At 37.9% G+C, this 13,642-nt stretch overlaps 1 protein-coding gene across 1 annotated transcript in view; it reads right to left on the reverse strand.

Annotated features, from left to right (window-relative positions):
* The window catches only part of LOC137260161 (uncharacterized), an 82,003-nt gene continuing 68,361 nt past the window's right edge, over positions 1 to 13,642 (reverse strand). The window contains exons 12-15 of the mRNA XM_067797855.1: positions 13,386 to 13,598; positions 11,569 to 11,743; positions 9,931 to 9,997; positions 1 to 8,905 (exon numbers count right to left, since the gene is read on the reverse strand). Of these exons, the coding sequence (XP_067653956.1) occupies positions 8,810 to 8,905; positions 9,931 to 9,997; positions 11,569 to 11,743; positions 13,386 to 13,598 (551 nt within the window). The 3' untranslated portion in view covers positions 1 to 8,809. The remainder of the gene's footprint in view (positions 8,906 to 9,930; positions 9,998 to 11,568; positions 11,744 to 13,385; positions 13,599 to 13,642) is intronic.

A 13,642-nucleotide genomic window follows, 5' to 3' on the forward strand; every position in this document is an offset into this window, starting at 1 on the left:
CATTAAATAATGTATGAAAATATATAATAATGCTGAAAGATAATACACCCTGTTATAATGAATTGGTGAGTTAATACACACTATTTGAATACACCTGTCAATACACTTCAATACACCTGTATATTGACTTATAAAGGCCTGATCATTGTGGGTTTTTTTCTCTTGTGCTGATGAATTTAATTTATTTCATAACAAGATTTCAATTTTTTTTATTTTTCATTATTGGGAGCTTAAGATCAGACTTAGGAGTAGAATTAAAATTATAATTGCTCTCTCAATATTGGGTGAGTGAGGCAGAATGGTCTTACGCGACTTTTAGCAATATTTCAGCAATATCAAGGCTGGGGACGCCTTCACAGAATGTAACCTGTGTGGGGATTCAAACCTGGGTCTTCAGCTTGACAAGGAGATGCTTTAACCATTAGGCTAACCCACTGTGGACAGACAGCACTGTAAACACAGAATACTGACTGGTGTCCAGCTACTGCCATTTATGTCCTGTCAGACAAGCAAGTCTGCTATTACCCTCAGCATTCATATAATGCAGTTTGAGGTAGTCCCCATCCCTTACATCCCATTGAAGTGTTTAAACAGAATACATAAAATAAGCTCAAACACAAGAAAAAAGTGAAACAAAACTGTTCAATAAGTCTGATAAGTACCAGTGCCGACACATTTATCAATCACATCAGTCAGCTAAAGGGAGATAACTCATGATTGATGGGAACTGCCAAAAAGTTAAACGAGATCATCACAGCATCATCACATTTTCCTGATTTTACTAACAGTCTGTACACTTCAACATTCTATACGTTTTTAGATTCATTGATGTATTTGATAAGCATCCTTAAAATATGCCCTGGTCAAAAATATTTCCAGTTTCAAATGCATTGTTTTCATCATCAGCCTGGAAAAACCAAAAGTGTTCCTATTCAAAAAAAATGTCTATGTCCTGAAGAAAATCTAAGGAAGGAAGTGACACTCTTCTGACCACAGTACTATCTGTACTTGTTGTTACCCTGTCTTGTCCTCAGCCTGAGTGAGGTGTACCGTATTTCCTGGTTTCTCAGTGGGCTAGCTGTTTTTGCGGCACATCAAGCCACTAGCTTACCTGCATGCACATTTCAGTTTAAGTACAAAAATCATGAATCATTTTATACCACAATTTACCTCACCTCATCTCACCTCAAACCAGGATTTAGTGGTCAGTTTATACTTTTTGTCCACTCTGAAGCTGTGCATGAGCACGAAAAAGATGTATAATTTCGCAGGACTCAAAAGTGAGTTAGGGACGTTTTATGCAATTTGTTACCAATATTCAGCAATATCAGAGCAATATTCCAGCAATATCACAGCAATATTCCAGCAATATCAGAGCAAGGAGTACCTGAAAGAGTATTCTTGCAATATCACAGCAAGGAATACCAGAAAGGGGCTTTACATCTTGAACATTAGAGGGGATTTGAACTCAGGTCTATGGCGAGATGAGCAAACACTTTAACCCTAGGCTACCCAGCAACCTCATGGCCTCTGATCAAGAAGACTGACTGACTGAGGTTCGATTTACGCTGCTTTTAGAAATTTTCCAACAGCATCATGGTGAGGGGACACCATAAATGGGCTTCGCACACATTGCCTCCATGTGGGCTTTTGAAAAAGAATACACAGTATATAGTCATATAGTACAATCATTGTTTAATGTGTGAATGGTACAGATCACGTGCTCAACTGTACAGAACATGTACAAATATGAAAATGGTTACAAAACTGTCGTTCACTGATCTTAATGGAGTGTTATGTTAAAGGATGACAAACGGAAATGACAATGACAAAATATTCTGACAAGCATATAAAAAATAACTAACATGAACTACGAAGAAAATCGCTGAAAGATTTCCATTAATTGTTACAGCTTATTTTCATTATGTATATCGGTGTCGTAGAAGAAGACATTTAGCTTCACATCATAATTGTCCATATAAATGTTGTAATAGAGTATTCTCCTATTTTTCAAAAAGTCTTCAAAGAAGATATCTTATTTCACACTTCATCAATGTCCAGGTGACGTTTGTTTCGAAATGTGCCTGATCTGCCAACATGTGAAACATGTTCTAAGGTACCACTTTTGTAGCGATGAGATAACTCGTAGAGGCAAATTCATCCAGAATTGATGCCAGGAGTATACTCATGATAGGCAGTCAACATGTTAACAAACCCAGAAATGAAGTCAGAGAGAACTGTGATTTCAACCCTCACTCAAAGAGTTATTACCTGTACAAGGGAGACAACCCCGCACAATGTATTGCACTGAATTTAGAATGTGCCAACTCAACAACATCTTGCTTCAACCCTCAAGGATTGTAACTTCATAATACTTTGATATTATGATCACAATTTTCAGTTAAATTGACACCAAATTTGGCCAAATTTTACTTAAATGAAAAGATTTACTTTATTAATTACATTAATTTTGCGTGCAGATGCAGATGATACGAAACTAAACCTTTGAATTCACATCACACAACATCAAACAAAAACTGATAATATTAAACAAAAACAAATATATCCAACAAAGTATTCTTCCTAAATGTTCTACAACAATCATTGTCTATACACATCTCGATTATCAATAATAATTTAAAACACAGCACAAGCGTATATCCTGCTTTCCTGAGCTAGAGATACTGTTTCTGGTACAACAAGTTATAACAAAAGTCAACAATACATTTAATCTTCACAAGGTCAGTGTTTGTGCTGTGAATATATTGCTTGAAGGAGTTAACAGTATGTAATCTTGCATCTGAACACAATACTGGATAACAGTGATATTATAATGATTTGTTTTACACAGAATGCTTAAAAACAGGACTAAATAATCTGTAATTTCCGATCACAATATTGCATTATTGTAAGTTCAGAGTTAGTTCTTTGTGTTTCAACAGAGAAAAAGTCCTCAAATTTGGGATGGTATAAAAATAATAAAACTGAATCATTGTGAAATGTTTTTGCTTAAATATTGTTTTCTTACATGAGACAAATCAGATGTATTTTTTTATTCTGAGGTAACAAAATTCATATTAGCATTATTAATAAACCCTTTCTTGTATGTTTGCATCTAAGTATATTGGTTCACATAATTTACAAATATTTTAACACAAAAAAACCCCGATTTCTAAAAGTAATTCTTAAAGAAAATGTTTCACAAGAGCACCTCAGGAAACAGAGAAATGAAAATTCTAATTCACATTTATTAATTTCATGAAGGATTGTCACAAATATTTAATTTAAGTCATTTCCTGAAAATATTGCTTGAAGACATGACTTGAAATGAGTGAAATGACTACTTGTGCTTAGTTTACTATTTCTAAAATCCTTACAGGAAAGTTTGACTTCTTGAATTTGGACATGAAAGGGAGTGGAACGCATGAAAATAAGCATCTTATTTAATTTCAGCTATCAAAATTAAAATTGTAAAACATCTCACTCATACTGCATACAGACTATTTATTTCTCATCACTTAGAAATAAATGTCTTTTTTTTAATCCATGCTTCATAGAAGCACATTGCAGTTGAAAATCTTCAATAAAAGTTCATATGTATACTTAACAAATTTTAATAATTTTGCATTTGTTGTGGAAACAAACAAAATACTAATTTTTCGAAAGAAAATTCTTCCATGAATTATGTCCATGGACATTTTTACACAGGGAAAAAATTTTGGTTACACCTGTACAACAACACTCAAAACTTAACACGCACATTATCATCTTCAACAACAGAACAGCAGCTTATAAAGGATGATTGTAAAAAATCTAAAACATAGAGGACGTATAATCAGAACAGCAAATATTGGCATCCTTGTGAATTCACACCAATGATGGATGATAAGACTGAAATGAAAGTTTTTATACAAATATATTTCTGTTTGAAAAAAACATCAGAATAGTCTTGTGGAAAATATTACACAGAATGTCCTAGGTGTTCTCTAACTTCACATACTTTTTCTTACTGGAGCCCTGATGCCTCAGTACCTTCAGTACCTGTGATGGTGTTGGAGAGGATCTTGTCAGCGCTTCAAAAACTGTCATCAAATATGCAGGATACAGTATCTTCAGGTATGATAAATCCCGTGGAGATGCCATATTTTGAGTCCAATTCAAAACCGGCGTTATCGAAAATAACAGGCCTTTCAAGTAACACACATGACAAACAGACATTGTATGTCATGGTATCAATAAGAGAGTGACACTACCATCTGAAAAAAAGTTTCTGTGAAAGGGTCCAGGGTAGTTATCTCACTAGAATGGTAATAAAATTCCCTGCATCACCAAGGATGGATTAACACAAACTGAGGGACTTGAAAAAGGTGTGACACTTGACCTAACACCAAGATCATATATTAGTTAAGGTCTCTGCTAGGACCAAGAATGAAGACACTATATTAGGACCACACATGCCTGTAGGACCATTTCCTAAGATGATATGATTCTTACAAGTGTCAGATCTCATAAAGAAAATGTCTATTCTAGGATCATTTCCACAAAGCAATCTTAGCTCAAGGTCCTCTTCTGATATTAGTGCTAAGGTGATTGTCAGTCCCTTAAGTGAACAAAGGCTCATGACAGTTGTAGTGTTAAGATCACTTTGTGGAGCAGGGACCTCTTGATCAAGGTGATCTTAGCGCTAAAAAGGTATTCACAACTTCTCTTGTAGTGTTAAGATCACTTTGTGGAGCAGGGTCCACTTGATCAAAGTGATCTTAGCGCTAAGAAGGCATTTACAGCTTCTGTTGTAGTGTTAAGATCGCTTTGTGTAAGTGGACCTGATGCTGAGGAATTTATTATTTATATCATCATAAGTTATTAGTTTATATGTGTGAAGGTGTCTTCTCATCTTGTTGGATCTTGAAGTTTCAAAGAGAATTTTTCACTTAGCCAATAAATATTGTTTCACAAGTTTTATATTACACTTACTCCCTGACCTCAGTTAAACATAAAGAAGTCCACATCCTTCCTCACCTAATTTTAAAATTTTGAAAGTCAACAGCCTTCCAAAAATCACTGAATCATATATGTCATAGTGAACAACCTCCCTAACATCACCTCTCATATTTTTGAGAGTTCACATCTGACTTCAGTTCACATCTTAAACATCGTGGGCATTCAGAAAGCAAACAAGGAAAAAGGCTGGCGTGGCCTGCAAATGTGTCTAGATTCAGTATAACCAGTAGTTGTATCCTGCATCCAAATTTTGTACAGTTGGATCGATTGCACAGTCTCTGGCCAACTCTGGGCTTCTAACTGTAGTTGTATTGCTTCCAACCACAGCTCTTGGCACCAACTCAGTTGGATTGATTGTACATTCTCTGGTCAACCCTGCTCTTCCAACCATGGTTGTATTGCTTGCAACCACAGATCTTTGGGTCAACTCAGTTGTGAGACTTGGTTGGTATGTTGGTATCTACTTCCTTCAGCTTCAAGCTGAAAATGGAACACATAAATCCAGATTTAAGGATTTGTCCGCCCCACTGAATGATGACACAATTGCTGAAATCTGTCAGCATGATTGTTGTAGCATCACCTTGTATGTCTTCATCCACAGAAAGATAGATGCACTTATCGCTGTGGTCCTTCATCAACTGAGAGTCTTTGTTCACAGAGGAATACCTTGATGAATGCCTTCATCCACATAGGATTAGAGGTGATCAAGGTGTGTCTTTGTCAACAGATTGATAGGGCTCCTTCTTGACGTTTCTCCACCCTGAGAGGAATACAGACTCCTTCTTGTCCACAGATGAATGGACTCTGTCTTTGTTTACAGAGGAACAGAGGTTTTATCTGGCTCTGTCTTTGTTCACAGAGGAATACCTTGATGAATGCCTTCATCCACATAGGATTAGAAGTAATCATGGTGTGTCTTTGTCAACAGATCGATAGGGCTCCTTCTTGATGTCTCTCCACCCTGAGAGGAATACAGACTCCTTCTTGTCCACAGATGAATGGACTCTGTATTTGTTTACAGAGGAACAAAGGTTTTATCTGGCTGTCTTTGTTCACAGAGGTATAGTGGTTCTATCTTGCTTTATGTCTTCATGCAGAGAGGATTAGAGATAACCATGCTGCATCTTTGCTAACACATCAATAGGGTTCCATCTTCCAGTGTCTTCATCCAGAGAAGTTCCCTTCTAGCTAAGAGTTTGTCTGCAAAAGAATAGAGGTTCTATTATGCTGTCGTTGTTCACAGGGGAATGGAGCTGATCATGCTGTATTTTTGTAAGACAGAATCATAAGGCTGTTGTCTTTTCACCCTACGATCGATATAGCTTCCTTCTTCCTTCTTGTCCACAGAAGAATGGCCTCTGTCTTTGTCCAGAGCGGAATAGAGATTCTGTTTTTCTCTGTCATTGTCCCCAAAAAGGTTCAATCTTGCTGTGTCTTTCTTCACAGGGTGATAGAGGTGCTATCATGTTGTATGTTTGTCAACAGATCAACAGGGCTCCTTCTAGCTGTCTTTTCATCCAAAGAAGAACACACTTCCCTCCTTGCTTAGTGTTATTGGTCACAGGGCAATAGAAGTTCTGTCACAATGTTGATTAGCCCACAGATATATGGGGCTCCTTCTTGTTGCGTCTTCAGCCAGAGTAGAGTTTCCATCCTGCTCTTTGTCCTCATCCGCAATGACGAGCTTCAATCTGTGTCTTCGTTCACAGAAGAGTATATTTTCTGTCTTATTGCATCTTCATCCACAGAGCAATATTGATTCCATTATGTTGTGAGTCCTTTGTCGGAAGAAGAACAGATGTTCTACCTTGCTATGTGTCATCATCTACAAAAGAAATAAAGTTCTGTCTTGCAGAATCTCTATCTATAGGAGAATATATTTTCGATCTTGCTGTGTTTTTATCCAAAGAGAAATACATACTCAATCTTGACGTGTTTTCATTCCGACAGGAACGGATATTGCACATTGTTGTGTGTCTTCCTTCCTACATAGTTTAACTCCTTCCACTTCTTCAAAGTGGCTTCATATGTTGCAGTAAGACGTTGTAGTCTTGAGCCACTGGAAAGTAATTGAGTTTTCCTTTAGGCCACTTTAGGTATATTCCAGCAATATCTCAATTGGGGACACCAGAAATGGATTTCACACATTGCGCCCATGTGGGGAATCGAACCCCAGTTTTCGGCATGACAAGAGGACGCTTTATCCACTATACTACCCAACTGCTCCTTTCCACTGAGGAACAAAGGTCTGTTATAAAGCCATTATCAATGTTTGTTTTCTGAGTCATTACTTTAGGCTGTTAATGTTCAAAAGAAGATTCAGTTTGCTTGTAGTGGTATGATCTCTTATAATCTTATCTACAGAAAAGACTTTGTTTCCCTGTAGCCTTATTTCATTGTCTTGATCACAAAATAATGAACATATCACCTTCCTGTGAGTAGGTTATCAGTCAGAATGCAGTTACCTTCCTGTGAAATGACATTTTTTGTCTCCATTCACAGAGGAATACAGCTTCACTCCTGGTGGTTGCTGCTTCAACCACGAAGGAACTGTGTTTCCATTTGGACAGACTGTCTCCATCTGCAGAGGAATACTGGCACTTTCTTGCTCAGTGTCTTCATCTAACTGAAGAGCTGATATCCCTTTTGCAGTGAGTTTTCAGTCAAAGTGGGATGAAGAATCCTCCTTGCTGTCAGTCTCCAGTGGAGGAATACAGATTTCTTGTTGATCTGTGTCTCCATCCATCGAGGAATATAGCCTTATTCAGTCTCTTATGAGGACCATATTGCTTCTTGCTGTTTTCATATTGTTCTCATTCTGAGAAATATAGAATCCCTTCTTTCATATGCTTCATCCATAGAAGAATTCAGGTTTATTCATTCTGTGAGTCTTCATCTACATTAGATTACAGGTTCCTTCATGCTGTGTGTTCTTGTTGTCGTAGGAAGAAAGACTCCTTCTGTCTGTGTGACTCTATCAATAGAGGAACAAAGGTTTATCCTTGCTGCTGGTCTCTGTGCACAGGGGAATACAGTTTCAGTCTGACTGAGAGCCTGTCCTCATCTTTAGAGGAATACAGATTCCTTCTGACTGTGAGTCTCTGTACTAAGAAGAAAATGGATTCCTTCCTTATGTGAGTTACCATCTACAGAGGAAATACAAGCGTATCCTTACATGTCCTCATCCACAGAAGAATACAGTTACCTTCTCAAGGTCACATTCAAGTTTTGTTTTCTGATCCACTACTTGTAGTCTGCTGTCACGCATAATGAGAGAATGTCATTGGATCATGAGTAAAGGACATGATTCATATCCACTTGAGTGAGATAGAAATATTGTTTTTCACGTGATGCAACATTCCAAACAAACAGGGAACACCAAGAATGATCTTCACACAAATTTGGGAATAAAACCCAGGCACCAACGACATGAGCCAGCACTTCAACCACAAGGCTACCCCATTCCACTAAAGATATCAATATCACATTTATAGGTTGTGTCTCATCTTCTCTTCATAACTCCTTTGTCTGTACACAAATTATAATGTTGTTGCTAAGCTACACTCGTACTCTATGATGCTGTTAGGAATATTGCTGACATTGACCCTCCCATCCAAAAGTAGAAACAAATGGTCAATAACCATATACTCCACATGATAGCACTTTTGGTGTATTCAGTGTTGTTAGTAGTGCTAGCACATACATTCCATATTAAACACACAATCAGTCAGTTCTTGTGCAGACTGGTCCTGACCACTGTGATCTAGTTATGGCACAATTGGACCAGCCCAAACTGGTTTGGAGCAGTTCAGTGGAGGGTATCAAGGGCAGAGGCAAGGCGGAGCATATCGATGAGGTTCATAGACAGTTTCTTCTCCAGACACTGGTAGAAATAGTCGGGTGCCTGGAAAACAAAACAGAAACATGAGCCACATTTGAACAGGATTTTATAACATTCAGTGAAATCTGGACCGCAAAACAAATTACAGGATTAAAGCAAAATTTCAGCAAATGTATGATGTTTTGAATATGGAAGTATGAGAACATTTGAACAAACAGATATCAGAACATTTGCAAGGACAGAACACTGCCTAACATGTGAGGGGATATGTAAAGTATGACACAACAACTAAACAAATTTCACCAAAATAGTTGTAAGAGCTTAAATGTGAGAACAGTACAAGATTCAGTTGCTTCCCATGTAACTTCTGTTCTAATTCGGCCATATTTCCCAGGTCTTGTAAAATTCCCTGGTGGCCCCAAAAAACAACACAAATTATCTCCCTTTATTCTATCCAATCAGAACATGTATTACATCAACTTAGATCCAATGGCCGCCATGGATTTAGTTGAACAATATGCAGATTTGGTATTTCGTGTTTAACTGAAAATCAGAAACTAGCAATAGAATATGGGTGTCACAAACATCCCTCCTCTGCTAATGACTTGATGTGACACAAGACATTCATTTTAATGGCTAGCTTTTCCATTGTCAACAAAGGCGATGGGGATGCCATTGTTCTAGCATTGCATGACTGAGTTCTGTCTAGAAGAAACCAGTTTTCCTGAGGCATACAGATATTAACAAGGCTTTGCGAATCATGAGATGAAATGTCACCAATTGCAGAACTAAATCGGTTGGCAACCTATCACAAATTGACAACACTCACACCATGAAAGGGCCATATCAGAACAGAAGTTGCATGGGAAGATATGACAAGTAACTTCTGTGGGCAGAGAATGGAAAAGATTATGATAGCAGAACATTAGTGTGGACTTAATTATAACAGCACAACATGGCAGAACGCAGGTGAGACTGAGAACATGATATCAAAGTATTTAGATTAAACACCTCGGCAAAACACCGTTCAAATCAGTGTACTACAAATGTCACCTCCATTCTGGTAAAAAATACATAAACAAACTAACCTCTTGTTTCATTTCCCTTAGTTGCCATAGTAACCGTCCGTCAAACTGGCTAAAGGCTGCGATGGATCTGAGGAGGAAATCCAAGGTGAATCAAACAGAGAGACAGAAGGAGACTTGAGTGTTATGGTTGATGGAGACCACTGTTCTCCATCATGCACATCTATGCAGCACAACCAACTGACTGACTGAGTTGGTTGTACGCTCCTATTAACTATATATCAGCAACATCGCAGTGAGGGACTCAATGGGCTTCACACATCGTACCCATGTGGGGATTCGACCAGAGCCTTTGGCATGACGAGCCAACGCTTTAACCACTAGGCTACCCCATCGCCCCACAAAACAACTGGCGGGTTATTGGTTACAGTGTCTAGGAGATCCAGGAATTTGCAATTGTTGCATTAAAGTATTGCAACCACTGTATATAACTTTGCCCTCAGTATTATACAACATTTTCATGAGAACTATGTTACCAGCTACACTGAAATGTTGCTTATATTATATTAAAAAACGTTGCACATCCAAAAAACTCTTCTCCTTGTTCTCTTTGCACTGCTTTTATTCCAGTTGCACTGCTTTTATTCCAGTTGAACTGCTTTTATTCCAGTTGCACTGCTTTTATTCCAGTTGCACTGCTTTTATTGCACTGTCCAGTGAAAGAAATATGCTTTTGAATTATTTAGATATTATTATGTTCAGAAGTTTCATCAGTTGATCAAAAATTGACTCGCACCTGGTGCAAGTTAGACTCATAACTAGGCTACACTGTGCAATATGGTTGCACCAGTGTAATATGGTTGCACCAGTGCAAGCAACAGCACTAAATTGATCTGTGACAACTGATTGAAATAGCTGCATTTCAGCCATAATGCGAAGTTTACCATTGAAGAAAGTGTTTTCTCACAGGGCAAACAGATAATACAGTTTTCTGTTGTTTATACAGATTTGCAGTTACCTCTGAAAAATAGTAAATACTGGGTCTGGTTTAATTAGTTTAATGCACCGGTTCAGGCTTTATGGCACCAAGGTGTCTCACACACATAGTCTCTCACTGAAGAGCACATGTTGTCCAGCTCACATGGCATCAGGTATAAAAGTTGGATTCAAGGGTGGAAAGTAATACTCCTTACAGTTACTGGGTATATTATGAAAGGGTATCACGCAGCGGAACTGGATAATAGGAACAAAATCCGACTTCTCTTTAATAACATGAGTAGTCAGAGTAGGAGTGGTGCAGAAAGAAAACGGCACACATGATAATTGTATTTCCTGAAACCTGATCATTGTAACCCAGCTGCATAGTTTGATGCTCATGATGTAAATCACTGGGTTGTCTGCTCCAGACTCGATATTTAACGACCTCTACCATACTGCTGAATATTGCTGAGTGCAGCATTAAACAACAAGCAAACAAACTGGACTGTACAAAATTTCTTCAAACATACTGATGAGTTCTAACATGTTTGTAAAGTTCATTACACAAAAGGACCATTTAGATTATTTTGCCCTGTCTCACAATGCATGAAGCTAGATGAGAAATTTCGGGACAGCAGAGAGTTATGAATCTGTTGCTTCTATGTGCCTTATAACTTTACAATACAATGAAATCTGAAGAATCATGCTCGAATCTGTATGTACCCATCTAGTTGGTGTGTGATGAGCCAGCGTTGCACGTCGTCACGTGACATATTGTGTGTGATAGGTTGGTGTCCCTGAGGTATTGCCAGCTCAGTGCCGGGGTGGGTGTTACGGTGCGGGTTGCCGGCGAACACTAGTCGGTTCTCTGTTGTACTTTCTAGCGCATCTACTTGATCTGCAAGGAAGCAAAATTGCATCGTAACCTGTCATGGCCTTAATTCTGTAATGCACAATTTAATTTCTACACAGCTGAAGGCTAAACCTTTCTTATTTGATGGCTGAGCATTTGACCTGCCTTTGCATGCGTTTGAGATCTATATACAAATATGTGATACTACTGCTATCTGATGCTGTTTCAGAAACACATAATAATAGTTACATCATGATGATTGATCTAGACAGTACATCATCATTTAACATCCATGTGATATAATTAACTTGTGATATCATTCGTGATATATTGTTAATGATTCATTTTGACAGTACATCATTTGATATCCATCATTAGGTGATATCATATGATATCTACTTCATATTCCTCATGATTACTGATCTGACACTTCATCACCATATAACATAAATCGCTTAAGCGATATCACATGATATCTTGGAGATATTGATATAATGTTCATAATGATTGATTTTGATGGTATATCATCATTCAATATCCATCATCATAAGTGATATTATATAATATATCCTGGGAGAAATGGCTACATCATCTGTACAATGAAGTTACAGTCAAATGACATCACTAATATCTTGCTATGAAAGAAGGTCAGCTCTACCTTTTACACTAAAAACGTTAAAAAAGTTGCAAGACTGACCTCTGAATATTATTCTTCCCCATGTCTATATATATTTTCATAACTTTAAAATCCATGGCAAGGCAAAGAGAATTATTATTGACCAATCTGAGATTATCTGACTGTAATTTCTGAGTCCACAGAATTTGGTGGTTGGATGATCAAAGTACAGTCATTGTGTCATTGTGAGGATTAAAGATTTTTTTAAAAAAATATATAAACATTTTGAGAGAAACAAATGGAGGACGATAGCTAGCGCTGGCCAATGAGAGGGCTTGCTTTGACCACACACCCTTTTAAATGTACTTATTGTCCTACATTTGTGTCAAGATCATTTAGTTGAGAGTTCAATTTGGCTTTAGATCGACTTGTAGAAATAACAATAAAGAACTGGTATGTGTGGTGATCGATAGGCCAATCACCCAGGATTATGTTTAGATGAAGTTTTAAATGTTTGCATGCTATGGTAGAGTGGCGATCGGCAAAGCAGGTGGGTGGGGTACACCAAAATGTCCGGCCTTGTCTGGATATTTTGTACTGTGAAGCATTTCAAGTTGAGGGTTGTCTCAAAATGTTATTATTTTTTTGTGAAAAATCTTTAATCCTTGCAATGACATGATTGCCTGTGGATGAAAGAGTTTAACAAGATGACTGCCACCACAAGTATACTCCTAGTGTCAATGTCCCAGTTTCCCACTATGACTTATCCCGTAGCTATATCAGTGTTTTTCTCAAAACAAGTTTCACATGTTGGCAAACAGGCACAAGAAGCAATCATCTCCTTGTGGTAACAAAACCACCAGGAGATGAATGCTTCTTGTGCATGTTAAAACACCACTTATGTAGATACAAGATAAATGGTAGTGAAAAACTCGACCAGAATTGCTACTACGAATCTACTCATGAGAGGCAGTCAGCGCATGTTAACTCTGTGAGCAAGCAGACAAGGAGAGATATCATCAATTCGATGACTCCATGCCCTGCTACATATGGTTTTATTTCTTTTCTCACCTGTAGATTGTGACTGAAGCACGTTTGACCTTTTACCACGACCTCGCAGCTCCTTGAGCATGCCTGACATTGATTTGTCAAATGGGTATTTCCCGCTGAAGTCAAAGAACAGCTTGGCACCAAGGATCATCCCCAGCCAGCCGTCAGGACGATACTTTTTCTGCATCATCAACGGGATGTAGTCTTTTCGTAACTGAAATGTGTACTCTGCCTCTGTGGAGAGAAATGAATTTTCTTGTAAGGAGGTATGATGGGTT

Source organism: Haliotis asinina, chromosome 13, assembly GCF_037392515.1.
Source record: "Haliotis asinina isolate JCU_RB_2024 chromosome 13, JCU_Hal_asi_v2, whole genome shotgun sequence".
In the NCBI taxonomy this organism is placed as follows: domain Eukaryota; kingdom Metazoa; phylum Mollusca; class Gastropoda; order Lepetellida; family Haliotidae; genus Haliotis; species Haliotis asinina.